We start from the raw sequence: 25,748 nt of genomic DNA, 5'->3' as shown, positions 1-25,748 counted from the left end.
TTTGCTGCTTCAGCTACTGGGGAAAATTTACAGCAGTAGTAAATTGTCAGTGTTCTTGCCGACTGCTGTCGGAACGGGATGAGCAATTTTTTCAGGGAATTTCGTATTTCCAAGTAGCAAAAGTGCCTTGTTCAGCAGTCTTGTTTTTTAATCGGAACATGCAAGCCATCTAGGAGGGACAGGTATTTGTGAGTGACACTGCTTTTTTGCACCTTCTCAATTTGTTGTCCTGAAGTCTTACAGTAGCACCCTCACATTTGTTCAAGAGGTGATAGCGCTTCCCATGTTTCTTGATCTCCACAGTCCTTCTCAATTTTAACTTCCAGTAATCTGCTGCTACCACTGGCTCACAGTTCAGTCCTCTTTATATGTCCCCATTTTAGCATTCTTCAAGGTTTGTTTTTTTCAGTCATTCCCTCTTCTCCATTTTTTTGCACTACTGGTTATTAGATCTCATCCCCGTATACTTTGATTAATTTTTCTTCTTTTTCAGGTGCTCCTTCTTTTCCATTTCCTCTAATGGCTCCAGTTTATATCCCTGTCTGAGTCTCACTCTTACCAGCTAGTTTTAATCTTCTGTGCCCAGCTCCCACTTTTTCTTCCTTCTTCTCTCCTCATCCCCCTCTTCATCTTTTGCCACCTTCTTTTCTCAGTCTTACTCTTCTCTGCCACAATACTTTGTTTTCTTTGCCACCTTCTAGAAATACCTGAAACTTTTTGGTTGACGCACACTTGTTTACACATTAAGGGACAAAAAATTTGGTTCAAACAGTTAAATTCTGGCAAAGTTAGAAGAATTGAAGACATGGTGTTATGGGAAGCTATGGGCAGCCTTAATAACAGGTAGTGCTGCCAGCTCCGCCTCTAAGACTAACTTTATTTTGTTCTTTGTGTTTTGTACGCCAGGGATTTCAAAATGCCTCACTAGTCTTTTAAGATGGAGCAAGGTCAGTTCATGAGTAGGAGTATCTGAGAGGGGCACAAGCCGTAGCATGTGGCTGTCAGTGATCCAGGATATCCTTTCCAATTTTGTGTTCCTAACACAGATACTAATGTCTTTTACCCTCTACTGTAATATTATTATTTAAGTTTAGTAAGCAAGGCTGGAAAGAAGGGGGTTTTTGTTTTGGTGTGTTTTGTTGGGCTTTTTTTAAGATTTGAAACTGAGATGGAAATCAAATGAAGCCAAAGTGTATAGGAATGCTGTTTTGGATGGTTGTAGTAGCAGAGGAGGTGGCTTTGGCAGTAACAGTTGCTAGATTGTGTGGTGAGGCAAAGAGAAGTCTGTTTTAGACAAGCAGGAAAGGGGCGGGGGAGTAGAAAAAGAATGTCTGCAAGAGAGTCTGGAGCAAGTTTGGGGAGAGTTTTAAGAAAAAGAAAGCTCTAGTGCTCAGAAAGAGAGCTTATGCTTTCCCCTGCATCCCCAGCACAGTATTTTTCACCACAGTAGTTTGCTCAATGTCATGACTCTCAGAATCCTGGGCAAAATGTGTAAAAGCAGTGACAAGTCAAAAAATTGTCCTACATAATATCGCGCACACAAGGGAAAATCAGTACTACTCGCTGTGCTGTTTCTTGCTCTCATTTCAGTGGTTTCTAATTTCTTCTTTCATTCCTCTTTTTAAAATAAAACTGCAGATGCTTTTATATTGTTTTAGAGGGGGTTTGTTGCTTTCTGTACTGTCCTTCGTTATTTCCACATACACTCTTTGTATTTATTGCATTTGTATCCAGATAACTTGGACATGCTGCCCTCTGTTTTGTTGTTGTAGTAAAAATAGCAAAAGTGTTGTTGTAGTAAAAATAGCAAAAGTATCTGTCACATCCATTCTAATTTTTCTGAGAGAGATGAATTAGAACCAAGAGAAAAAGTTTACACAAATCATTGTACAGTCTTGATGTTAGTTGATAGATAGTTTCGGTATTGGAAAAAATCGCGGTATTTACTTTACTTTTTCAGTCACCACAAAAGTATCTGCGGCCAGCAGTTTAAAACTACATGCTTGGTACATGTTTCTCATTGCTTTTTAAAAACCATTACTTTTATCATTATTTCAAAATTTGATGTTTAACAAATGTTAGTGGGCCAGGCAAAATTCAAGAGCTTTCAGGCTGAGCTTTCCCAGACAGAAGAAAAACAGTAGGGTCTTAGTTCCTGACATTGCTTTTGTGTTGGTTTTTTTCCTCTCCTGTTGGTTATCTAATTATGGGTGTTTTCTTTGTGTATGTATGTCAAGTGGAACACGATCTTGATCAGATCGACTATATTGATAGCTGTGCCACAGAAGAGGAGGAGGAAGAGGTGAGACAACCCAAGTGCATGGACTCAGACAGCCTCAGCTCACAATTCATGGCATATATTGACCAGCGGCGAATCTCTGAGGTGGTGCCTTTATTTAAATTAGATAAATTCATGTGCCCAAGGAAAGCCTTTGTGATGGTATTAATACTTCTTGTCCTCAGAGGTTTTCTTTGGTTTTAAAAAAAAAAAAAGGTATTAAAAAAAGAAAATTTAAGTCTGATCTGGGGAAAGAGCACCGTGTTGTGTTTTGTGGAGGGTCAGAGCTGGAGTGTTAAGCTGCTCCCAAAGTGCCCTTTGGGATATGTGGAATAAGTCAAAGGCAGCTACGCTGTTTCGCTGTCATGTGGGTTCTTGCAAGCTTGTGCTTTAGGCATATGTGAAGTAAATGGTTTTTCCAAAGGAGTGCTGTCTTCAGAAAACACTGAAGCTGATGCTTCCAACTGGTAATTGGTGATATCTAGAAAACTGGTAACCTTTACTTGGTAGTAATGAATATATACGAGCTTTCTCAAGGGAAAAACATTGATTGTTATCGCGTGAAGATTTAGTACAGGAATTTTGCAGCTCCATTAATTTCGCTGTTCATGTTGATTATATTCTATTTGCCAGGAAACTCACTCTCCTGAGCATCCATTTTAAGTTTAGACTAACTTAAATAGTCAGACTTTTCAGAAAGCCTGCTATTAGCTGCTTTTCTTTGATTGCTTACTGTATCCAAATGATGTCCTGGCAGGACATTGACCAGACAAGGGCAATGATTCCACTAAACTTACTGCCACTTTTCTTTACCTTGTGTCATTTCATTGCTTTCTAGCTGCACAGGGATTAGCGTGCAACTGGAGTTGCTTTGAAATTGTATGAATTGCCAAAACTGGAAGATGCCTTTGTTCCAGTTGTAGCAGCCACTGCTGTGAACACATGGAGAAAACTGTTTCCTGTTAAGTCATTTGGACGGTACACCTCTGTAAAGTGTCCTCAGAAACTGAACCTATAGAAACAGATTTTCAGCCACATAATGTTCCTTTCTGTGTGCTATCAGTCTGTCAGCCTTAATTAATACCTATATACACAGCTACACAGTTCAGTGGCTCCCTGTACATACTACATGAATAACCTGTCTGAGAAAATCTTTGTGTCTGATATGCTTAAACAGTACCTATTGTGCTGCAATTCAAATGTGTCCTTTCAAAGTTTTGTGTGTTTTGAAGCAGAAAGATATTTGCTCTTTGAAAGAGAGAAAAAAACCATGGATCTTTAGTATTCATGTAGAGCCTGGTCCCTATTTTGTCCACTTTATATTACTGTTTACTGTGTTTCAAATCAGTGACACAGATATGAGAGGTGCATTCATTTTGCAAATCTCATAAATTCAATATCAAATCACAAAAGCTGGTGCCACTTGATGCAGACACAAGAGCAAAACTCAGAAAAGGCAACTATTGGCAATATGACCCAAGGACTCTTTGCTGTAAATAGTGAAAAGGCATTGTTCAACATCAAAAAAGCTATTCATAGGGATCTATCCATAAAAATTAAACTGTTTACTCTTAACTGAAGCAGTAGGTTCTCTAAAACGGCAATCCGAAATACTCTACTACTTAGGAAGGCTAACCGTGTGCAATATAGCAACATACATACATACAGGCATGAGTGAAAATTGGCAAGTTAATCTTGAAAAGTTTCCATCTTCCTACATTAATGGGTATCAGTAAAAGTTTTAAAATAACACCAAGGGCAATATGTCCTGTTCCCAACAGGATAAATGATTCCATAGTACAAATTAAGCCTAAGGTGTTCTCATTCATCCCATGTTTTGCTTGCTTAGTCTCTCTATGACCTGTCTTTGGGGCATCATAAGAGAGCATCAGCTATTATATTTCTGAGAGTACAGACTGCGTTGCTGTACACTTGTATATACATTCTTCGGAGCTTAACTCTACATTTCTTCTGTGTGACATTAATTACTTTTTACCTACATTTACTTCTCGGCATGATTCTTAATAGTGGAGGGAGGTTTTTAAATTTATCAGTAGGTGTATTTAATCTTGAAACTAAAGTTTCTTTAAATCACAGGAAAAAATACAAGTGAGCTTGCCTAGTTGGAAATCAACATCCCTGAGTTGTGTTTTGTGGTTCTTCGTCAGGTATTTTGAATAGAAATGTTGCTCTACAAAGAGATTCTTTGACATTAATGTCGAGCATTCTGAACAAGTTGCTAACAGTCTTCTGTGCTATTTTGCTTAGGGCTCACCAGTAAAGCCTGTATCCATCAGAGAATTTCAGAGAACAGAGGATGCAAGACGACATTTACATCAAAACAGGTAAGAATACGTGGTAACAGTAATTTTATCCAAAGTTTCATGATGAATGCAGAGCGCATATTTACTGAATGTGTTTAGAAAATGACATTGTTTTCTCTTGCTTCACTGGAAATGTGCATGGCACTTCATAAGTTATTGCTCCAGATTAGGAATTTGCATTCTAATAATGGCAGTGACCAAAAGGTTTGGCTTTAAATCAGTTGGTTAAAGAAATATGCAAATTGACGTGTATACTCTTAAAACTGATTTAATATCTGCTTTTCATGATTTAATTTGTGATTTGATTAAATAGTTGACTTAAGCTGTATCACATAAAGGACAGAAGGGATAACTGTACTGCAGGCTTAGGGGAAGCATAAAGAGAGTTACTATGGAGTATCTGATGTGCTGTGAGGTCACATTCTTGGTGGAGTCTTGGTACCTGTAGTGCTGTGCGGCTTTAGTTTTACTTAAAATGTGCTTTTCTGTGCCATAATCATGAGCTTAAATCAGAGGAAGAAGAGATAGAATGGGAGTCAATGCTGAAAACAGGTCGCTTAGTTGAACGAAGTAGACTTTGAATTATGTCCATACTCTTTAATGATTGTTTGGCTTATTGGAGGGAATGCTTATCCATAAAATACGGGTTGGAGTTGGACAGAATATAAATGAGGGAGGTAGGTTTGAGAAGAGACTTCTGGGTGACTAGTGAAAAGAACAGAAGATAAACAAATGTCTAGCTTCTTGCTAATGGAACTAAAATCAAAATTGATAGAACCTGAAATGCTTCAGTGGCATATTAAAGTATTGTGTGGAGTGAAAGTGAATGTGCAAGGACTCGGCAGAAAAACAGCTCAATTGTACTAGCAATGTTAAAAAAAAAAAAAAAAGAGACAGCTGCTAGCCATAAGTATGTCATTACTTGTAGAAATTAATTTTTAATGGCATTCTAAATGGTATTGAAAGAGAAAATTAAATCAGGAATAGAGTGTAAATTTTTCCAGAGTTACGGCAACATTTTAATAGGCATTTTGAAATGTGCAGTAAATGTGCAGATATAGTAGCTGTACTGATATAGAGGAAGGTAACTCCTTCAGCATATATCAGCATTCTTTATCCTGTACCATCTGCAGGTAAGGCATAAAATAATGTAGCAATCTGATGTGTTCTCCCCAAATAAAGTTAGTGCTCTTGGTTTGAAAGACTGGGGGTTTTTTTTGTTTGTTTATTTATTTTTCTATTTGAACATTTGTGGTCAACATGGAAGTAGTTAAACTTTACTACCACTGGATTCCATGACATATCTCAAGGAAATAAGACAAGAGAAGGCTAGTTAGCCAGGAGAGAGCTGCTGTTTACATAGACAGATTTTAATGATAAAGGAAATTATAGTTCAGTAGGGTATCCAGTGTTTCCAAAATTTAACTTAAGTATGGCAGTGGATCTTCATGCAGAAGTAGTTAATCAATGATCTAAATGAAATGTAGCTTATTCATATTATGCTGCAGCAGAGTGAAATTCTTAATGAGGCACTAAAAACAGGTCATATTGTTGTTGCCTTCAAAATTGTGGAAAAACAGCCATATGACAATGAGTAATTTTTTATATTTAAAGCTTGTATTAGTCAAATATTTCATTTGTGGCAACCACAAGCTGTAAACTGCTTCCACAGTATTTCTGTGCAAAAGCCTTGGCAGGCAGCCTCCATTTTTTTTTCTTCAGCATGCTGGAGCCATTAAAACTCTTAGAGTTGGATGTAATGCAGACTTCATCTCAAGAGTACTTAGATTAGTTGATTCAATTCAGCAAATACAGTTTGTGCCTCTGGACAGACTGTGGTGCATTCCTGATGTACTCTGGTCTGAATATGCTGCTTGGCACTCAGTTGAACCCAGTCCTGTCTGTTCAAAACAGCACAGTCATGGATTTGTCATGTGCATCAGTGTGAATTTAAGTAACAGAGGAGACCTGTAGCATATGGGTCTTCCACATCTCTTAAGCTTCTCTGTGCAGAATAGGTAATAAGTCTACACACAGGCAGCATGACTGACTTTTTTTGGAAATGCATTGGAAGTGTCCCTCTATTCCATAGTTGTCCCAGAAGTGAAAGTGGCAGTGTCTAGGCTGTCAAGAGTAAGCTACTCAGTTTCCATCAACTTTCTTTCTGGGAGGCAATGTGGCAGGGAACATGCTATAGACTGTGGGAATTGTTTCAGTGCTAGCAGCTGCCTTCTAGCAAAGAACTGACTGCAAAATTTCTCTTTTATTGTTGGTATGATGGATAAGAGGCAGGTTATTTGTGACTTCGGCTTGTATCACTGACAGTTAGAAAGTCATCACTTGATTGGTGAAGTGAGCAGATTTGTTCTGAAAATATCAGAGGATGCTAATGTTTAAAAATAATTCTGTTCTTTCCAGAGCAGAATAAGGGCCACAATAACCAGAACATAGTCTTGAGAGAGATTCCTTCTTTGTGTATTTTGAAATCATTGTTAAGCAAGTTACATTTATTTGATTATGAATTGCAGTAGTTGTGATCTGACTTGGTATCACAACATGATTTCTTTAGTCATCCTAAATTTCACCTTTGTGGTTAGCTGAAGCTAATTGTCTAGGCAATTACTCTTACAAAACCAGCTGTAATCTAGAGAAGAATTCATCTGACAGTTTATATGCATCAGTAGCCAATCCCCCTTCCACCTGGTGTTTACCCACAGGGATACTGATGAATTACGAAGACCCGAAACTCTAAATTTGATGCAGGACAGAGAGCATCACCAAGTACTAAGGAGTTATGTGGACAGGACAGAGAGGTAGGGAAAAGAAACATATAGTTTCTACTGATTAATGTTTCACTGCCCTTTCCCTAAATAACCATAGTAGCCAGTTGCTCCTCTAAATGAGGATCATCTGAAAGGTTCCTGGATTGGTTACTTGATCAGCTCTTAGAGAATGGGTATAAAGTACTGGGTATCTCAGTATAATAGGCAAAACATACAATCCCATTGGTACATCTTGAGCTGTAGAAAAAATTTTATCGCAATTGAGGAGAGGAGATAGAAATGACTGTACAAAATCTGTCATGCACAATGAGTTAAGTTGTTATCACAGCAGTTGGTTTAACAGCTTTGCTTACTGAGCAGTTACTCTTCTGATTTGATGAGATACTTGCGTGACGCTGACAACTTGTGTATGAAAATTTGTTTATATTTAAGTTAAAAAGTATACTTACTCTCTATTTTTTCCATTTATCAGACCCCCAGCTGATTCACCTTACTTTCTCTCTCTATCAAGTCACCACAATCAGGTAACACATTGAATTCTACTGTTTTGTTCTTTTGGATGAGTTTGATGCAAAAACCAAACTTACATTAGCCATAAGACTGTTTCTCCATAAGCCATCTGTTTTATCCTGTGTAGCTCTGTCTTTACAGCCTGGTGCACTGTTTGTTCCAGGTGCCTAACACAGATCCCGAGCTGCAGCGCAGGCACATAGAGCGGACCCGTCGGGAGGCCCAGCTGGCAGCGCTTCAGTACGAGGAGGAGAGGATGAGAACAAAACAGATCCAGAGAGAAGCTGTCCTTGACTTTGTTAAGGTACCTCCTTTTAGTACCTGCTTGAAACTTTATCTTTTCTGAAACCCTTAATAAAAATTAATTGCCAAGATCATTAATACTTGTACGTTGCATTCTTGGGCATGCATGGAGAAAATGGAGAAATAGCATTTAATGCCATTCAGTGTTGGTGTGCAGCTTAACATAGAGAAAACTAGAACTGGAGAGGAAGACAGAAGAGATTTACCCAAAATATGATTGTTGTAAAGAATTGTGTTTTTACATAGTCTGCCTCATTCTCTCAATTTTCCATTTGCATAGATGTGACAGGATTGGTATAAGAAAGAAGGGGTCTTTATTTGAGAAGGCATAGAGGCAATTCAATTTTTAAGACAAATTTGGCAGAAAGAAATCAATCATACACACAAGAAGATAATGTTGCCTGATCTATTTTGGTGTATTTTGATGCATAACTAAGATACCTCCAGGTAAAGCACACGTGCAAATTTATGGTATCATATACTCTGTGGACACTGCGTCTTTGCTTTGTCTTTCATTGCAGTCAGTATGAAGTAGTCAGCTGCTTAACACGCAAACTTGTTTATATGCAAGTTGTCTTAAATTTATTTTACTGTTTACTGCTCTGGTGACCTACCCAAATCTCGCCATCACAAATTTAATAAATGTTACAGTTGATATTTTGGGCTTAGGGTGGTCTGCAGAGAGGAAAAGAATGTTATACTGCATTTATGTAATGTATAAAGTTAGTTTAGAAAAAGGTTTTTGGCTGCCTGAAACTAGGCTTTTCATTAGCACCAACTAATCTCAGGCCCCTGGCAATGTTTTGTAGAAAACTGCTTTTATTAAAGATTCAGCTCAGTCTTTCAGTTAAAGACTTTAGATATTCAGGATGCATTTTATTCACTGATGAGCCTTTTGGGGGTTTTGGGTTTGTTTTTATTCTGTTGCCTTTGTTATTCATGAGCCCTTTATTCTCAGCAATTAAATTCCTCCCTTGGGTTGTATTTTGGGTTTATTATGCATCCTTAATATGCAAAAACAATTTGGGTTTTTTGTTTTCGTATGGAATAAAGGCTGTTTTCTCACTAGCGAAGTTTCATCTCAGTGGAAACTTGAAATTTCCCCAATGCATGTTTCATTTAAAAACTGAGACTTCCTGTGTTTTAAAACACTTCTGAATTATGCTGTTCTGTTCTGAGCTTTTGTTTCTCTGTCACATTTTTTTAAATTGGTCTTTCATTTTTCCTTTTTCTGTATAGCAAAAAGCATCGTTAAGTCCTCAGAAGCAAAGTCCTCTGGATAGTGAGGTAAGAGTCCAATAAGAGTATTACTAGGGATGTCAGCACCTGAATTCTTAGCTCTCTCCATCAGAGGTTGTCCTGATTACGGAGAACTCTTCAGGACTGGGTTTATAGCATAGTTTTTTCAAACTTCTTATTAAGCCTTGGGTTGGGTTTTTTTTGCTTATGGGACCAGTCTCATATTTCTTTCTGCTCATGTAGATTGCCTTTCCGAGTGTGGTGTTTTATTGTTTCTTGTATCTTTTCTATATTCTGTACAGAAAATACATTCCATATTCCATTTTAAGATGCTCCTTGCAAGCAGTACAGTTTACTTTCTAACAGGAGTATTCAGACAAGTTACTGTGTTGCAGTCATCCTTCATTGATCACTTTTCTCCCAGTTTCCTATCATTAGAACACCAGTTATCCCAGAAAGATTAAGCATTAGAATTTTGAGGGCTGTCAGAAAAAGAAATGAATAATTAAAAAAAATTTTTATTCCCGTGTAGTTTTATAATCAAAACCAGTAAGTCAGTAGGGAACATAAATCACATAATGCTCAGTCTTCTAGAATATACAGAGCTGAGCCAATGACATCTGTTCACTCTCTGCATCAGATTTCTGCATAGTAATAGCTCTTCCACTGTTTGCCATCCCCACTTTCCTCCAGGGGAAGATAAATCACTTGGCAGTGTTAATCAGATCAAAACTTTTAATAATATAGTGAATATAAATAGTTCTTTAGCAGCATTTTCCAACTAACTCTTTTTTTATTAGAAAATTACCAAAACATGGGGTAATTGAAATAGTTTTTGCTCCTTTTCCTTCTTGATATTCTTCTGTTCTTAATTAATTCTTTTTAAGGGTCCTTTGTTCTATCACAGTAAGAACTGTGAATACGTAGCTGTCTGTATTTGCTTGAGACAACACAGAAAGCCGAATAATTGATTCCTTAAGTAATACGAATACACTATAATTCATGGGTCATGTGGCTGTATATTCCTACGGAGTTACATATACGTTATGGATTTTTAAAAAAAGCCTCATGATGCTGTAAACAAGCAGTACATGTTCCAAAATTTCTGTCTGTTCACATACTGTGTTTCTGACATTACTCCATCTCTCCCACCTCCCAGTGTCCCTTTCCATCCAGAAGGTCTCAGCATACTGATGATAGTGCCTTGTTAGTGGTAAGATCCTGCACGTAATGGCCGTTTTATGTGGCAGATTCTAGAGCATAGAAATAACAACGTTATGATTGTCTCAGATTAGACCAACTATTTTAGAGCTAATCTAAATAGCATAAAACATGAGCATCTTTGAAAAGTGGCTTAGCTGTGAACTTTAGTAGCATGAATATGTTCATACTTGTACTGTCAGCCATTTTTTAATAATATAGTGATGTTTTTCCACAAAATAATTAAAGCTTATCTTTTGCTGAGAGCGGAAGAAAATCACTGATAGTAAAGAACAGCTTCTAAAATTCAAAATTGACCTCTAGTTGTTCCGGTTTGATTCCTTCTCCGTTTAGCTTGCTTCCTAATTGATGTGCTCTTCAGTGTCAAGTAAGCAATTTTAATGCTTCAAGTACTGCCTTCTACTTTAACTTGTTTGCATCCTGTACATGGTGGTTAGGAATATTTAGTATCTTGGTAACCATATCATAGCACAGGGAAAAACTGCTCTATATTTGAACGCTACAAATCATGAAATATTCCTCATACCTTTTTGTTGTTTATCGATGAAGATGTCTTAAAAATAATCTATTTTGAACACTTAGTGAAAATAAAAATATTTATGTACGTACTTCATGTTTTATGCTATTTCTTCCTTTATGGCATCTTAGTAATGTAGCATAATTAAAGAATATAATTATGCTATAATCCATGTCTATAAAAGAAAAATACACCTGATTTGCCTGCTGTTGCATGACTGCATGCCTGGGTTTTATTTTCTTAATTCATGTGCTTCCATTATCTGCCTAAATTTTCTTTAGGCAGTGCTCTCAGTTAGAATAGCTCTCTCCAAAACATGTTGGTCAAGATATTTACCGTCTCTTTATTCAGATTTTTGGTTTTCCTGCTGTCACATGACTAGCACGGTGTGGGGGAAAAAAGCTTATCATATTAGAGATTTAGTTGTGATCATGCATGTGCCTGTTTAGAGAAATCACAATCAATTAGCATATAAAAATGTGCTTTCCTATTTAGATAATAGGAGAATAGCAGTGGTTTGAGTTAAGCGTTGATATTCTGTTGTCAGTGAATTCATCTTTGGAATGTATTTTAAAGATACCTTTAAAGACCCCATTTCTGTTTCATTGTGTGATCCCATGACTTTTGTTGTAAATTAATGTATAAAATTTTGTTACATGACTTGGAATTTTCAGAAATTATTTTGAAACTGGCTTCCATCGCTGTTTGTTTCCTTTGTGTCTTTAACCAACTTACATCCTTGCACTTCACAAAAAAGTGGACAGGCTGGTAGGGAAAGATTGAACTAGATTTGAAAGCAATCATTTCTCTATTCATTTTTCTTTTGATTCCTTGCTCTTTCCAGCAGCACTAAACTACAGTAGTATATGAAATACTGGGTTTTCTGAACTGCTGAAGTATGATCTGCAGCTCTGTTTTGTAGTGGAGATACACACTGTGTCTAATGATGACATATGCCAGGGCAGCTGTTTCTGGCAATTATTGTAACTGGAACATTAAGCCCAGGCTAGCTCATGAATTTGTTACATTTTTGTTTCCACAAATGTATTTCGTGTGGTAAAAACTTGTTCAACAACAAGGAAATGTTCATTAGTTTGCTTTTAAAAAAAAAAAAGGTCTGCTAGATTTTCTAGCTTTACCTTTTTATATTCTATTGCATTTCATTTGACATTTTCCCTGTCCTTATGGATTTGGAATTTAGCTAGGTCTAATTTCTGAGAATGGCTTTTCCCTCCACCAAAATATAGAGGCATTTCATATCAAAATCCTATTCGGTAGTGGCAGTTTTGAGTACACATTCTCCATTTACCTAGTTTCCTCTCTGTCTTTTTCTCTCTCTGCCTAAAGACTGCATGCAATAATGTAAACTTTACCTTGCAAAACTTTTGGATGTTGAAACTTGCAGATAGGTTAGTGGAAAAAAAATTTTTAAATTTAAAAAAAAAAAAAAAAAGAGTTCTGCTAGATTTTCCACTGATTGTTCTAGTTTTATGGTGTGGAAATAACACTGTGGCAAAAGACAAGAATATTACATAGAGGTATAGTAGCAGATGTTTTGTTCAGCATTTCCCTTGTTACATCAGAGCTCTCTAAACTGAGCAGTTGCTTTTATTTTGTTCCAAACAATGTTTTCAGCTCAGATGTAAGGAAAAGATTAAAAAGTAGCAAGTCTAATACGTAGTTAGAAAGCAAGCAAGCTTTCTTTTACTTCACTACTTCCCTCTTCTGGTATTGTTACTGCTTTAACAAAGATTTTCTTAAAACTCAAATTTAAGTTGTGGATCTCCTTTTTTAAATCTTACCTCCTGTTTCTTTTGGTCTTCTCCTTGTTGTCTTTTATCACTAATTAAGATTAAAATGTATTCACATTGCACAGGTTACTGTTTCCTTCTGTTTGTAAACAATTTCAGGACAGTCTGTTTGAACTCACAAAATGACTACCCATACTTCCTATGAATGTTAATAGTTCAGTTTAGTTGTACGTTTCTCCTACATACCTGTGATTTGAAGTGAAGTGGAGTTTGGCTGTAGTACTTTGTTGCACACTGTGGTGGTTTTCTTTGTGTTGGCTTGTAATAGGCAGACTAACTAAAGTGTAGCTGAAGAAATCTAATCACTGGCCTCTCTGAGAAAATGTGCTGTATACCTCAAAGTTTTGTATTAGTCATATCCTGCTTGCTATTCTCACAAGGGTAGACCCATTCGTTACAATTGAGAATACTTGTTGAGACAGTATCAAGGCTTCAGACTTGGCTAATGATTTCAGCCTTGATTGCTTATGAATCTCATTTTTCCCCCCCAATATCTTCTTGTCTTCTCTCATACTGTCCCTTGCAAGGTGAGCACTATGGAAGGAAAAAAAAAAAAACCAAAAACATCCTTTCAAACTGCTGTTCAATCTCTCTGTTGTGAAGCCCATTAAATACTTGATAAGCATCAGGCAGCTGGTGTGACCTCTTCCTTTCATAATCTTTGCATCATTGCTGCCTTGTGCTCCCTTCATTGTGTTGTGTTTTGTTGTGGTCTCAAACATGGCCTGAGGCCATCATGTTACTGTTAGCACATGGGATCTCTGAAACATTTTAAGTTATAGAATCATAGAATCGTTTAGGTTGGAAAAGGCCTTTAAGATCATCCAGTCCAACCATTAACCTAACATTACCAAGTCCACCACTAAACCAATTAAGGGTAGAGTAGCAATTTCATGTTTCCTGGCTTGGTGGCTGGGTTATTTATAATGAAAGTAAAAACTAGGAATCATTAAGATTGGAAAGGACCTCTAAGATCATCAGTCCAATCACCAACCCAACATCACCATGCCCACTAAGCCATGTCCCAGAGTGCCACGTCTACCTGTTTTTTGAACACTTCCAGGGATGGTGACTCCACCACCACCTCTCTGGGCAGCCTGTTCCAATGCTTGACTACCCTTTCCGTGAAGAAATTTTTCCTAATATCCAATCTAAATCTCCCCTGGCGCAGCTTGAGGCCATTTCCTCTTGTCCTATTGTTAACTACTTGGGAGAAGTCGCTAACTACTTGGGAGAAGTTAAGGCTTTTAGGCATTAGTGTGTTACAAATAATAATGGCACGGGTAAAGTAAGCAGGACTTGAATTATGCTAACTTGTACCCTGGAGTTTTCTCTCAGGCCATTGGCATCCATTTGTGTATTCAAATGTTTAATAATCAAATTCTCTTAAAATATCCTTATTTGGTTCATGCAGAGTTCTGGTTGGGCTCTGCTTTGGCAGTCCCTGTATCTACCGTTGTTTCTGGTGCAGGGAGATTTCTCTGACCTCAGTGCTAGACCCAGAGGCCAAGTGCAGCATGTGCAGTAGGGTGTTGTAAGTCTGAATTGCAGCATCCTGGTTCCTTTGGTATTGTGGCTACCTTTTCTTACAGTTGTTCTTTGCCTCACTTCTTCCTTTCTTCCCTCTCTTTCTTTCCTTGCTGTCCCTGACAGAATGGCTTTGAGCCTCTCTTTGTGTTTGAGATTGACAATAACACCAATACCATTAAAAGAAGGCCAGGGACTCGCAAACAGGTGAAGAGCATGCAGTGTGTTGCTGTTGTGATTGTCCTGCCCTGTGGTGTGTGGTGTTCCCCTTCCCTTCGCCCACTGCTGGATACGTGCATTGTGACGACTTCTTGTTAGTCTGTGTCAGGGTTGACTTGCTCTTTTCATGCAGGAATGAACAGTTATGTTGATGTTACAGACCACCTACTTCTGTTTTATTTTACTGTTCTCATATACTAGCTAATGTTTTGCTTAAGTCAAGTGATATTTTGAAACTCTTTAAAACAAACAAACAAAAAAAGAAACCTATGATTTTTGCTCTGCACTGCTGTGGGGAAAGAGGCTGTCTTGAGGATCAGCTGTTAAGTCTGCACAGGGCCTAAAGATCTTTGTATTTAAAGCTTACCCTGAGTATAACCTCTCCTTCTAGTCCTCCCTGGCTGTACTGTTCTGAAGTGGCAGAATAGTTGCAAATTATTTTAAATACTAACACTCCCAAATGTGTCGTTTACATCTGTAGAGCTTCTAGGTGTCATTTGGTGTTCTTTTCCTGTGCTGAACTGCCATGTTGCTATTTGAATGCTGTTTCAGAAAGTATAGTTTCATTCTTGAGCCATTCAGTCCTCAAATGTTAACATTTTGATTGTGCTTTCAATAAGACACAGAATTTTGCCTTCTAGATCCACCTGTCAGTGACAGATTGGTGTGCTGGAGCTCCTGTTCTGTAAACACGAAAAGTTGTTTATTTGGCTGGTTTTGATATTGGTTATAATTGAAATTTGGCTGCACTTTATTTGTGACAACACTGTAAATCTTCACACTGACGTATTCCCCAAGAGCTAGATTCCACCCACGGAACCTTACTTACTTTGTGTGTAATTCACAAGGATCAGTGTTAGATGTTTGTGGCAGACAGAAAGTGTGTATTCTTGAGCCCATTAGATGGGGGTTTCTCTGATTTTACAAAGTTGATAGGAAAATAACTTACTAAAAATGCGTAACATATTGCAACATTAAAAAGAAAGCTATTTATTTTGAATAGTGGCTCAAAATGAACTGTTGTAGGGTAAAATTTCCTTTTGTCTGATGGCATAGGTGTTACATTAGGTGTTACCAAAGAAGCTTTTACCTCACTTACTGTTCTTAGTTCTGGTTTTGATGTCACTGTGTTATGTGTAAAAGAAACATCACCCCTCCCGAGCTTATTAGCCAGAAAGTTCAGGAGGGTGGGAAGGCTTTAACTGTAGTTCAGCAAGTAAGTATCTGTTGCCTGTTGAGTGTTTCTGAGAATGTGATCATGCTCACCTCTTCCTTTTTAACTTGTCTACTGCATTCCACCTCTGTGCATGACCTATCAGCTGTTAGCTAACACTGCTACTGCTTTCTCTTTCTTTCCGCATTCAGTCGCTCTCAGGGTTGAATCAAGAAAGCTGTGCTACTACCCTGCCTAATGCCTCTACCTTCAGCCCTGTCAAGGTATCTCTTGCTATTATAATTCACCAGTAAAGCCAACAAAAAACTCTTGGATCCACACATCTGTTTTAACAGGTGTTAGTCTGTCAGCTTCTAGTCAAAAGTTCAGGTAGGGTATGAATCCGTTTTACCTGATTAAACTGTAGTAGATATTACCTCATTGTAGCTTTAGGCTGTGTCTACAGGAGGCCTAAGCTATAAAAACATGGTAACCACGCTCTGCTCCAAGGGGTTCTTGGTTGTCTTTGATGTTGCTTTTTCTGTACAAGATTTTTTACTCTTGACCAAGTTGAGTTCATCAGAATTACTCTTGTTGTATTCTTTACCCGCTTACTTTTGAATACAGATACCCTGTATTTCTTTCTCTTCTGGGGAAACTGCTATACTGAATGCATTCATCACAAGAAATCATTAGTCTGTGTAAGCACTGTAATAAAACCACAGTGTGTTTCACTGGGGAGAGTGATGTTCAGTAAATAGCAGTTTTGCATTAGCAAAGGTGTCAGAGGTGTATCCTTATTGGTGCTGCTGTAATGCAAGTTCTGCATGTTATTTAATTACCTGTTTTTCTGTGTCCCCTTTGCAAAGAATACTTTGAAAGTTTTGGTTGGAAGGAAGAGTAAACAAAGATCTGTCATTGCACAGTCAGTGCTATTCATCATTCTTTTTCCTCAGAAAAAAGCAATTGTGCCATTTCTGCAAAAGAAAAAAATGTCGCTTTCTGCAGAGATGAGAATTGGGGAACAACATACTGTGTTTTTTCACATTTCTGGTTTTTTTCTGAAACACATTTAGATGGATGGAACCTTTTTTAAAACACAGCAAATTAAAATGTAGTCATACCTTTTCCAGATTAGGACCATTTATACTCTTCTGCTTTTTTGTCCACAGAGTGATGACAGATCTACCATCTCCCCTGGCTCACCTACCACTCAGACAGGTAACAGGGAAAGGAAAAAAAGTTAATGAAAAATAAGATCAAAATGCCTGCTTGCTTATTTGTACTATGAAGAGAAGGGAGTGTATGTTCCCATCTCTGTATGTGGCACTGCTGTGTTTGAGAATTTACACAGTTATTTGGGTCCCCTTAGAAACACAGGAGGGAAGAGACAGCAGGGGTGAAGCATGTCCTCAGGCAGAGCGTAGGGTTTGGCTGTTTTAGGCCTTCATACAGGCTTTGGCACACAGATGCATTCAGCAACAGTTGTTGGAACTGGAATGTGGAATGTGCTTTGCATGCAGGCGTCCTTGGAAGTGCCTTTTCCTGCTCTGCGCTTTTATCATGCATGGCTATAATTTATTTTGTCGTTATTATATTAAAATTTTTGTTTTGTTCTTTTAAATTACCACATTGCTGAACCCATTTCCTATTTAAACTCTAACCATTTCCTTCTTCCTCCTTTCCTTTCCTGTGCCTTTCCACATTTGTTTAGTCCACCTTTCCCCTCCATATCCTGGCCATGCAGCCCCGCCTTCCTATAGAAACCCTTCCCAGCGACCTGAGAGTTTCCTTTTCCGAGCAGCTGTCAGGGATGAAGCAAACAAAGGTAGGTTATATAGCTTAGAAAGTAGCTAGTTTTGCTACGTTGTATTAACTGCATTGCCTAGGTTTTGCACTGTTCTGTTACTTCAGGTCATTGTTATCAAACTACTTTTAGAGTTCCATTTGTAGACATATGGCATTAAATACTTTGTGAATAAGCATTTTTTTTTATTATTTAGAGCTGTCAAATATTCCTTTGTCATATTTGTGGAAATGTGGGATTTTGTTCTTCCTGGTCTGTGCTTACACCTAAAAAGATACCAAGGAAATGCCACAATAGCTTTCAACCACTGATGAAGGCAGGTTGATCAAAATTTTGCATTGCACAGTAGCACATAACAAAATTGCAGTTTCTGTAGAAAGACTGAACTGTTTCAACATACTTCATCTGGCAAAACTTTGTCCTCCTTTTGTGAATGATTATTAGCCAACAGAAAGAACAGAATCTAAACAGAAAGAAAAATTTGTTACAGAACACCTCATTTAGATTAGTAGATCATTAGTTTGATTAATAATCAAATGAAAGAAACGGATTTATGAAAAGGAATGCACTGTACCCATTCTGGAACCTTGTGTGTGCATGTGTAGTACAGCAGTAAAGGACAATCAGCCAAATGTGCTTAGTGATTTTCTTTCCTTTGTGCTACTTTTTTAGCTGTTACTTCATCTTCTACCCGTGCCTTGTCTCCTGCTAATGATTCTGCAGACCCTAGAATAAGACAAAACTCCAAACAGCGAGAGGAGGAGCTGGAGCTAATAGAGCAGCTACGTAAGGCAAGTGCTGCCAGGAGCCAGTATGTGGACATCTTAGTAAATGCATCGTGTGCATCCTGCTAAATCTGTCCTTTTGTTTTAGACTGATTTCGCTGAATCAATATGGTGAACGGTTGACCAAAATTAAATGGCATTGTGCAGTCTGAGTGTTTCTTTCAGATGGATGCAGTGGCATTCACTTTGTTTTTTGTGGTGGATAAAGTCAGCTTCAAATTCTGTAAAATATACTATGCTGACTCCTGCTTCTGAGTGTCCGGTGATGTCATTTTTTAAAATAAACATCTGCTTTCTTTCTTCCTTATCAGCCTTCACACTTGTAAGGAACTCCCTGGACAGTTGCCTTACTGTCTTCTTTTTAACCTTTCTTTTAAAACTCCTCTTTGCTGTAAAGCCCGCAGAAAAGCAGGTGGAGTGCAGACTACTGCCAGTCATGGTGATAGCGTGGTTTCCTTGTGTGCTCTGGATCCATCTGTTGATTCTTGCCTTATCCTTAGTTAAGTGCAGAACATCTGAAGTACAAACATTCCTTACGGTTGTGCTATTTGCCTGTTCAGGTCCTGGTTTGTGCCCAGGTACAATGACAACACACGTGAATATTGAAAATGTCACATGGCATTAAGGTACCACCCTGCTTTGCCCCAGACTTGTTTCTGGAGAGCGTGAAGGGATTCCTTGAGGTGCTCTAATTAATTGTTTGAGCTTTCTCAAGAAATAAGAATTCCTACTTGTTGAAGCTGATTTTAAAAGCCATAAGCATCCCAGATGGACAGAGAGAGTTCCTTCTCTTTGTAAATTTTAAAGTAAAGACAATCTCCTTTTCTTAAAAGGAGAAGGTTATCTTAAATAAAACAAAACTTGGTGCTGTTTGCAGATCCTCTCGTCTGTTATCTCAGCATGCTTTATTTGTAGTCTGTCTCTTGTTCTGCTTCCCAAGTAAACTTAAATAATTTTTTTATACTTCAAAAAATTTAGATACAGCGTAACAACTTGGTGAAATTCACACAGCATTTGAAATAAGATTAAAAGCCTGAATTGAAATTTTATTCAATCACTTATATAAATCTAACTACCTCGCTTCTTTAAAACTATTTGTGCCAAGTAGTTTGGGTTTATCTTTACAGGGAAAAACATTATCATGAGTTTTGGTAACTATGTTGTACTCCAACCCACAAAAGACGATTATTTTCACTTCCCTTGGCAGAACCATTCTCTGAGAATACGTAGGATTAGGAATACTGTTCTTAGACCCTGATTTCCATTACTTTTTTAATAATGGTTGTATTGGTCCCCTGTGCTGTACAATGAAAACTGTTAATTATTAGACTTAACTGCTCCCAGATTGTGGTCAGCTCTGGGCCACAGTAGCACGCAGAGCCTTCCTTGGTGTTACTCAGAAAGCTGTTTAGAAGTGCCACAAGGGTGGACAGAGAGTTGTAATGGAAGCGCTTCTGCCTCTTATAAAATGTTCTGCAGAATGAAACAGTTGGAGGAAACCAGCTTTTACTTTTTGTGTGTCAATGTTCATTTTTCTACAGAATATAGAATCACGGTTGAAAGTGTCGTTGCCCAGTGATCTTGGAGCAGCTCTCACCGATGGTGTTGTTCTGTGCCATTTAGCTAATCATGTGCGTCCCCGATCTGTCCCCAGCATTCATGTCCCCTCACCTGCTGTTGTAAGTATGTAATAATGATAGTATTTACATAGGTGTCCAAAATAACATCCAATAAAGTTCTGTAATCCAGACAAATGCGAAATTTAGCATTCTCCTCTGTGAATGTACGTGACAAAAAAATAACCATCTGTTCTGTCAAAAAAAAGGTCTGTAGCTTCATTAAAAGAAATTATATTTGGGGTTGTTTCACTTAAATGAAGTTACTTCTAACACAGATTGTAAGAAAATGTTAACATTTTCAAGTCCTCTCTATGTTAACATGAAAACTAGTGAAATAAGAGACAGTTCAGCATGAAAACTGAAATAGGATATTTCAAAAGATCACAAGGTCCGAGAAGTTCAGGAAAACAGATAGTAGGAAAATGCAACATTCTCTACAGTGTTTAGGATCCCACTACACAAAACAGTGAAAACAGGCAGAGAGCCAAGTTGATTCCTGTGTCCACTTCACAGCACTACAAATTCCTCTGCTTAGGAATTTTAACAGAGCACACTCGAGCTACTTGGAGAACAGTATCTCCTGGAACAAAACAAATCCAGTCATACCTTTGTGATAACAGGAGAAAAGGTGGTGTATCTGGCGACTATTGAGAGCAAGGAAGGAAGCGCATAGAGAAGTTTGAAAATTTCTGAAGGTTTTTTTCTTACCGTGCCTAACTGCAGTATTTCTGGAAAGCAATGAAGATCCTGTATTTCTGGGTGCGTTACTGTGTATCATGTAGGGAAAGCACAGAATTAAAGAAAGGTCAAGAACTGTGAAATAATGACAGATTATTTGCCTAATCTGTATTTGTGGAAGTCAGAAAGTTCTGTGAAAATATTTAGGGTCAGCTACATAAAAAGTAGCATGGAGAGGCAGATTGCTTGTTAGGCACCTTTAAGTTGTATGAATAAGGAAAAAAAAAAATTAAGATTGTTCCTGAGGGAAGTTGTTGAAACATGCATGTTGTGTTTGCTTTTCCTTATTTTGGAGTCAGTCTTTGCGTTGGTTGGAATTTGAACTGGCACTTACAGAGCTGCCTACTATATCATTGTGGTTCCTTTCCCTTGGACTTAATGTGAACAAGCAGATGTCTTCATTATTTTGAGAACGATTGAACTGGACACACCAACATTTTAGGCAGATTGTGGAATCATTAAGAGAAAGGGCATGCAGCCGCTATTCAGAAGACTTGCGTCATTGAGAATATCTTTTCAATGGCCTGGTTTTATGTGCTGTTGAATATTCTGTGTTAGGAATTAAATTATGGCTTTGTCATATAAATCCCAAGGAAGAGGGAGCCTTTAGCTGCACAGCTCCAGGAGCAGAAGAGGCATCATGTCATTCCTCAGTCACAATGTGATCTTTGTATTCCCTTCGTCCTTCGGGAAAAAGAAGTCAGCACTAGCCTTTAACCTGCTTTCTTGGTGGGGAAATACAGCATATTGAGGGGACAGAGCAGAAACCCCACCGCTTACGGAAAAGCATTGAACCCGCAGAGGCCGCTGCCTGCTGCTATGTAGACTGTGAGTAGCTTTTTCAAAGGAGCAGGAAGCTTGTGTCTCTAACCAGAAAAGAATAAGCTTCAAGAATAGAAACAAGACAGAGCCTGTGCCATGCTATGTCTGTGTAGAGGTGTGAATGCTAACTGTAGAAAAAAGCTTCCTTGAAAAAAAGTTTCCTTGAAAAAATGCCAGTGAGTGCAATTCAAACAGCTACATCAAACACATCTACAAGAGGCTTACAAGCAGCAAGCTACAATTCCAGTTTTCTTCCATTATTTTCTGGTTTCATCTAGCCTGCTTTTTTTTATCTGTTTGTTAATTGATATATGGTTTGATATATATATATTTTTGTATTGTAGTAATCCAGAACAGACTCCATATTGCTTCATATCATCAAATTGCTCTGAAATCACATCATGGAAGCCATGCATGTGTGTTTCATTCAAAATACATTTTTTAAATTATCATACTGTGGTCACTAAAAGTGTTAGCCAGTTTTATATAACACCTTGTATATAAATATTGCACAGCTTAGAATTGTCTTTTTTTAAAAACATCCAGGATTCATAAATTAGCTTTTCACAAAATAGCTTTGAAATTTGGGCTTGATTTTCTAAAGAAACGCAAACTGCAACAGAGCCTGCTTTGAATTAGACAAGCTTATGTCAGTGCAGTATGTTTTTGGCAAAGATATTTATTAAGAGTTTTATTTAAATAAAAAATAAAGGTCTTTTAAAATCCTGCCAATTAAGAACACTATGCCTGCCTCCTTTACTTCTTTGCAGCCTAAACTTACAATGGCAAAATGCAGACGAAATGTGGAGAATTTCTTGGAAGCTTGCAGAAGGATTGGAGTGCCTCAGGTACGTATTTCTACTATCCTGATATAATGTTTTGGGTGCAGTTTTGTATGATGCTTCAGAAAATAAAACCTTCTTTGAAAGATTTGATGAAAACAAAATTGATTAAAAGTTTAGACAGTTCAGGTATAAGCTATGTCTTGCAATATAGATCAGACTTAACTTGCATTGTCTTCCAGAGCAAAATGAAGTCAGATACAGTTGATCAGAGGTCCGATTCACTTACTGCTGTGCCTCAAATGCATAATAGCTGGTGCAGTTCAAGTCTGCCTGTAGAATTGCAAGCTATTTCTATAAAAACAATTACATTTTCTCAAGATTAGATATTTGACAGCTTAAAAGTGGGATAAAATTTGGATGACATTTTGCATGTGTTATTTTTATCCCAAAGCTTTTCATGTTCCTTCAGAATAATTCTCTTAGTGAACGTCTTTACTGTCTTGCCAACAAGTCACAGCATTATTGGCCTTTCTCTGATGGTAGCTATCTTTGCATAGATTATGTTATGTACCAATCATAGAAGTCTACCTTCTGGTATTCCTTGTCCTCTTCTGAAACTTGGAAGAGCTAGGAGGTGGGAACATATAAAATAATCCGAGTCCACTTATTTTGTTTTATGCTGTCCTGTTCTTTCCACTTTGTCTTATTCACCAGCTGTCTCAGTACAAATAGTTTTGATATGTCATGTTTTTCCTAATTTTTTTTCTAGTGCATTAATTGATTTGGTTTCTTATACTGCTAAGCATTAGTGTTTCTGTTGTAGGTGCCGTTTTCTTTCTTTTGTGAAAGGGAAAAGTAGACCCAGTGACTCATTTCCCAGCTATTTCTAAAAGTAATGTTCTCAAGTCAGTCGTGCAGTATTTTCAGATAGCTTCACTTGCAGGCATTTGAGCCATTGGGATTTTAGGGTAGCATATTTACTGAGCTGCCTGGCAATTTCACATGACTCAGTAGTGAATCGTGTTGGAATCGAGTCGTAGGGAGTTGTAAGTAATCGTTAGTACTTTGAGATCCTGCGCTGTTTTGGTCCCCTAAGAAACTTCAGACTTTTACTCCCAGCACAACTGCACAATATAAATTCATCTGGGGCAAAATAGTTCAATTCCATCCCAGCTTCCTTATTTATAGCTCCCTCAAATATGAAGATGCAATTTTTATGGGGTTGCAGTACAGAGCAGATCACTGAAATGACCCACATTTTAAAACAAACAAACAAAAAAGCCACTCAAGAAAAAAGTCCCCTATAGACCCAGTCTGCTATACCTGCTACACCTACTGTCTAGGACCCTCCTGTTTTTCTCATATTTCTTGCTTTAATGTGAAAGAGTTCAAGGAGAGTGTCCTTGGGGAAATGTACTGAAATACCCCCGCCCTGAACTCTAAAGTTGCTCTCACGTGTCTACATTTACATACCTACTGAGATGTGAACATAAGATACCTGTATGCAAGAATGGCGTGGCAGCCTAGTATATTTTTCTGGAAAAGATGCCTGCAGGTATTTCCTTTCATTTAAATTCTAATTACAAAAATAAAAGACTTTCTGAAAGTATGGATCTATGTAGAAATACTTACCTTCTAAGAGGAGGGCTACGTGTAGAAAATGCTAATTACAGGCACCACAGTGGAGCAGCTATTTCTGTAGGACTTTGCTAGTTAAAGCCCTTGCATCAAAAGCAACCGACAGTTGAACAGATCGATATGCGCATCTAGATTTCACTGATTTACAGCAGTTACCTGTGTGAAAGGGCAGGAGAAGATACATAGTGGGAATAGTTACAGGACACTTAAACTCTCATTAGTAATAGATATTTCTGCAGGATACTGCATTCAAGCATTGGTTACACATAAATAATCCCGTGCCCTACTGCTTTCATTAACTAAGATACATGTGGAGACTTAGCTTTGGTGAGTACTCAGTGCCAACAGCATCTCAGAAACCTGTAGCCTCTTCGTTTCCCCTGAGGAAAAATGGTTTTCACTAAGGCATGTGTAAACTACTATGTTTTTAACAACAAAGAATAGTTACATGTTTAAGCTGTACAGGTGACAGGCACCTCATTGAACACTAAGTATTTGCATTAAGTGAGTTCTTTGCAATGGGAGTCTTGCAGATTCCTTTGTGAGAATTAACTAGCTGTGATACGATTCTTGAACATGTAGGTTATATCTGAGATGTCTGATGACTGACTGCTTCATGGATGTTGCTATGGCTAACTGACTGACCTTTTTTTTCTGTCTGTTTTCCCTTCCTGCTCACACACTCTGGACAGGACAATCTTTGTTCCCCTTCTGACATTCTTCAGCTAAACCTCAGCGTTAAAAGAACAGTTGAGACTCTTCTTTCCCTGGGGACAGATTCAGAAGAATCCAGTCTTGTCTCCCTTTCCATTCAGCTCTGGGGCTTTGTGGTGTTTTACTGTACTCTAATGCTAACACTCTGTATGTTCTATCGCTGGGTCTTTTTTCTCTAGCTGAGGGGTAGTGTTGCTGCTTCCTCCCTCCATCGCTCCGGTGCTTGGGAAAGGGTTTTGGTTTTTGTCAAGACTGTGTGTATGAAGTGCTTGCTTTCCCACTGATGGGACAGAGGTGACAAGTACCTCTGTGTACACATTGGTGCACCCACACGACCATCTGTGACATAATTCACATCTGTATTTGCTGTGTCATATTTAGCAGATAAAATGTTTTTACAAGGGAGGAAGTGCTGTCTGTGGGGCTAGAGCAAGGGACTGAGGTTAGGGTGCATGCTATAGTCTGATGACAAGTGATGTAGTACTGGGAAAACTGCATTGTCAGTTTGTGCCTCAGTTTCCCCATCTGTATAATGGGAATTGCACCCACTTTGGTAAATTCCTTCAGGATTATCTGATGAAAAATGTTAAAGAATGCAAAGTATTTTTTTCAACATCAGTGTTCTTGATTAGATCTCACAGTCTTAGGAGACATGGTCTGGTAAGTTTTGTCCACAGGACTTTGTTACTGATATCTTTTCTCCTTACCTCCCGTCCCTTATCCTGCTTGTGAGAGCATTTGATTTCTCATATTTGTAGACTCTGGTGTATTACTTTGAGTCAGTTTTTTTAAAATAATTGTCAGTGAATCCTGAGCTACTTGAGCTTCATAACAGATCAAGCAGGAAATTTTCAGAAAATTGAGCTCTTGAACATCTTTGAGAGAAACATTTTCTGGCACAGAAGGAAAAATCTTTAAGATTCTGTCAGATGCCACAGAATGTCATAACACTTTA

At 38.0% G+C, this 25,748-nt stretch overlaps 1 protein-coding gene across 1 annotated transcript in view; it reads left to right on the top strand.

Moving 5' to 3' along the window:
• LRCH3 (leucine rich repeats and calponin homology domain containing 3) overlaps positions 1–24,972 on the top strand; it is a 63,102-nt gene extending 38,130 nt beyond the window's left edge. The window contains exons 9-23 of the mRNA XM_075716315.1: positions 2,238–2,386; positions 4,547–4,623; positions 7,320–7,415; positions 7,858–7,909; positions 8,059–8,199; positions 9,438–9,485; positions 10,597–10,650; positions 14,640–14,720; positions 16,098–16,169; positions 17,058–17,106; positions 17,600–17,713; positions 18,365–18,483; positions 20,019–20,156; positions 22,427–22,504; positions 24,772–24,972. Coding sequence (XP_075572430.1) covers positions 2,238–2,386; positions 4,547–4,623; positions 7,320–7,415; positions 7,858–7,909; positions 8,059–8,199; positions 9,438–9,485; positions 10,597–10,650; positions 14,640–14,720; positions 16,098–16,169; positions 17,058–17,106; positions 17,600–17,713; positions 18,365–18,483; positions 20,019–20,156; positions 22,427–22,504; positions 24,772–24,972 — 1,469 coding nt within the window. The remainder of the gene's footprint in view (positions 1–2,237; positions 2,387–4,546; positions 4,624–7,319; positions 7,416–7,857; positions 7,910–8,058; positions 8,200–9,437; positions 9,486–10,596; positions 10,651–14,639; positions 14,721–16,097; positions 16,170–17,057; positions 17,107–17,599; positions 17,714–18,364; positions 18,484–20,018; positions 20,157–22,426; positions 22,505–24,771) is intronic.
• The last annotated feature ends 776 nt before the right edge of the window (positions 24,973–25,748 follow it).

The sequence above is a fragment of the Pelecanus crispus genome, chromosome 9, assembly GCF_030463565.1.
Source record: "Pelecanus crispus isolate bPelCri1 chromosome 9, bPelCri1.pri, whole genome shotgun sequence".
Lineage (NCBI taxonomy): Eukaryota > Metazoa > Chordata > Aves > Pelecaniformes > Pelecanidae > Pelecanus > Pelecanus crispus.
The sequence above is the reverse complement of the archived record's forward strand: the minus strand, read 5'-3'. Positions and strand labels throughout refer to the sequence as shown.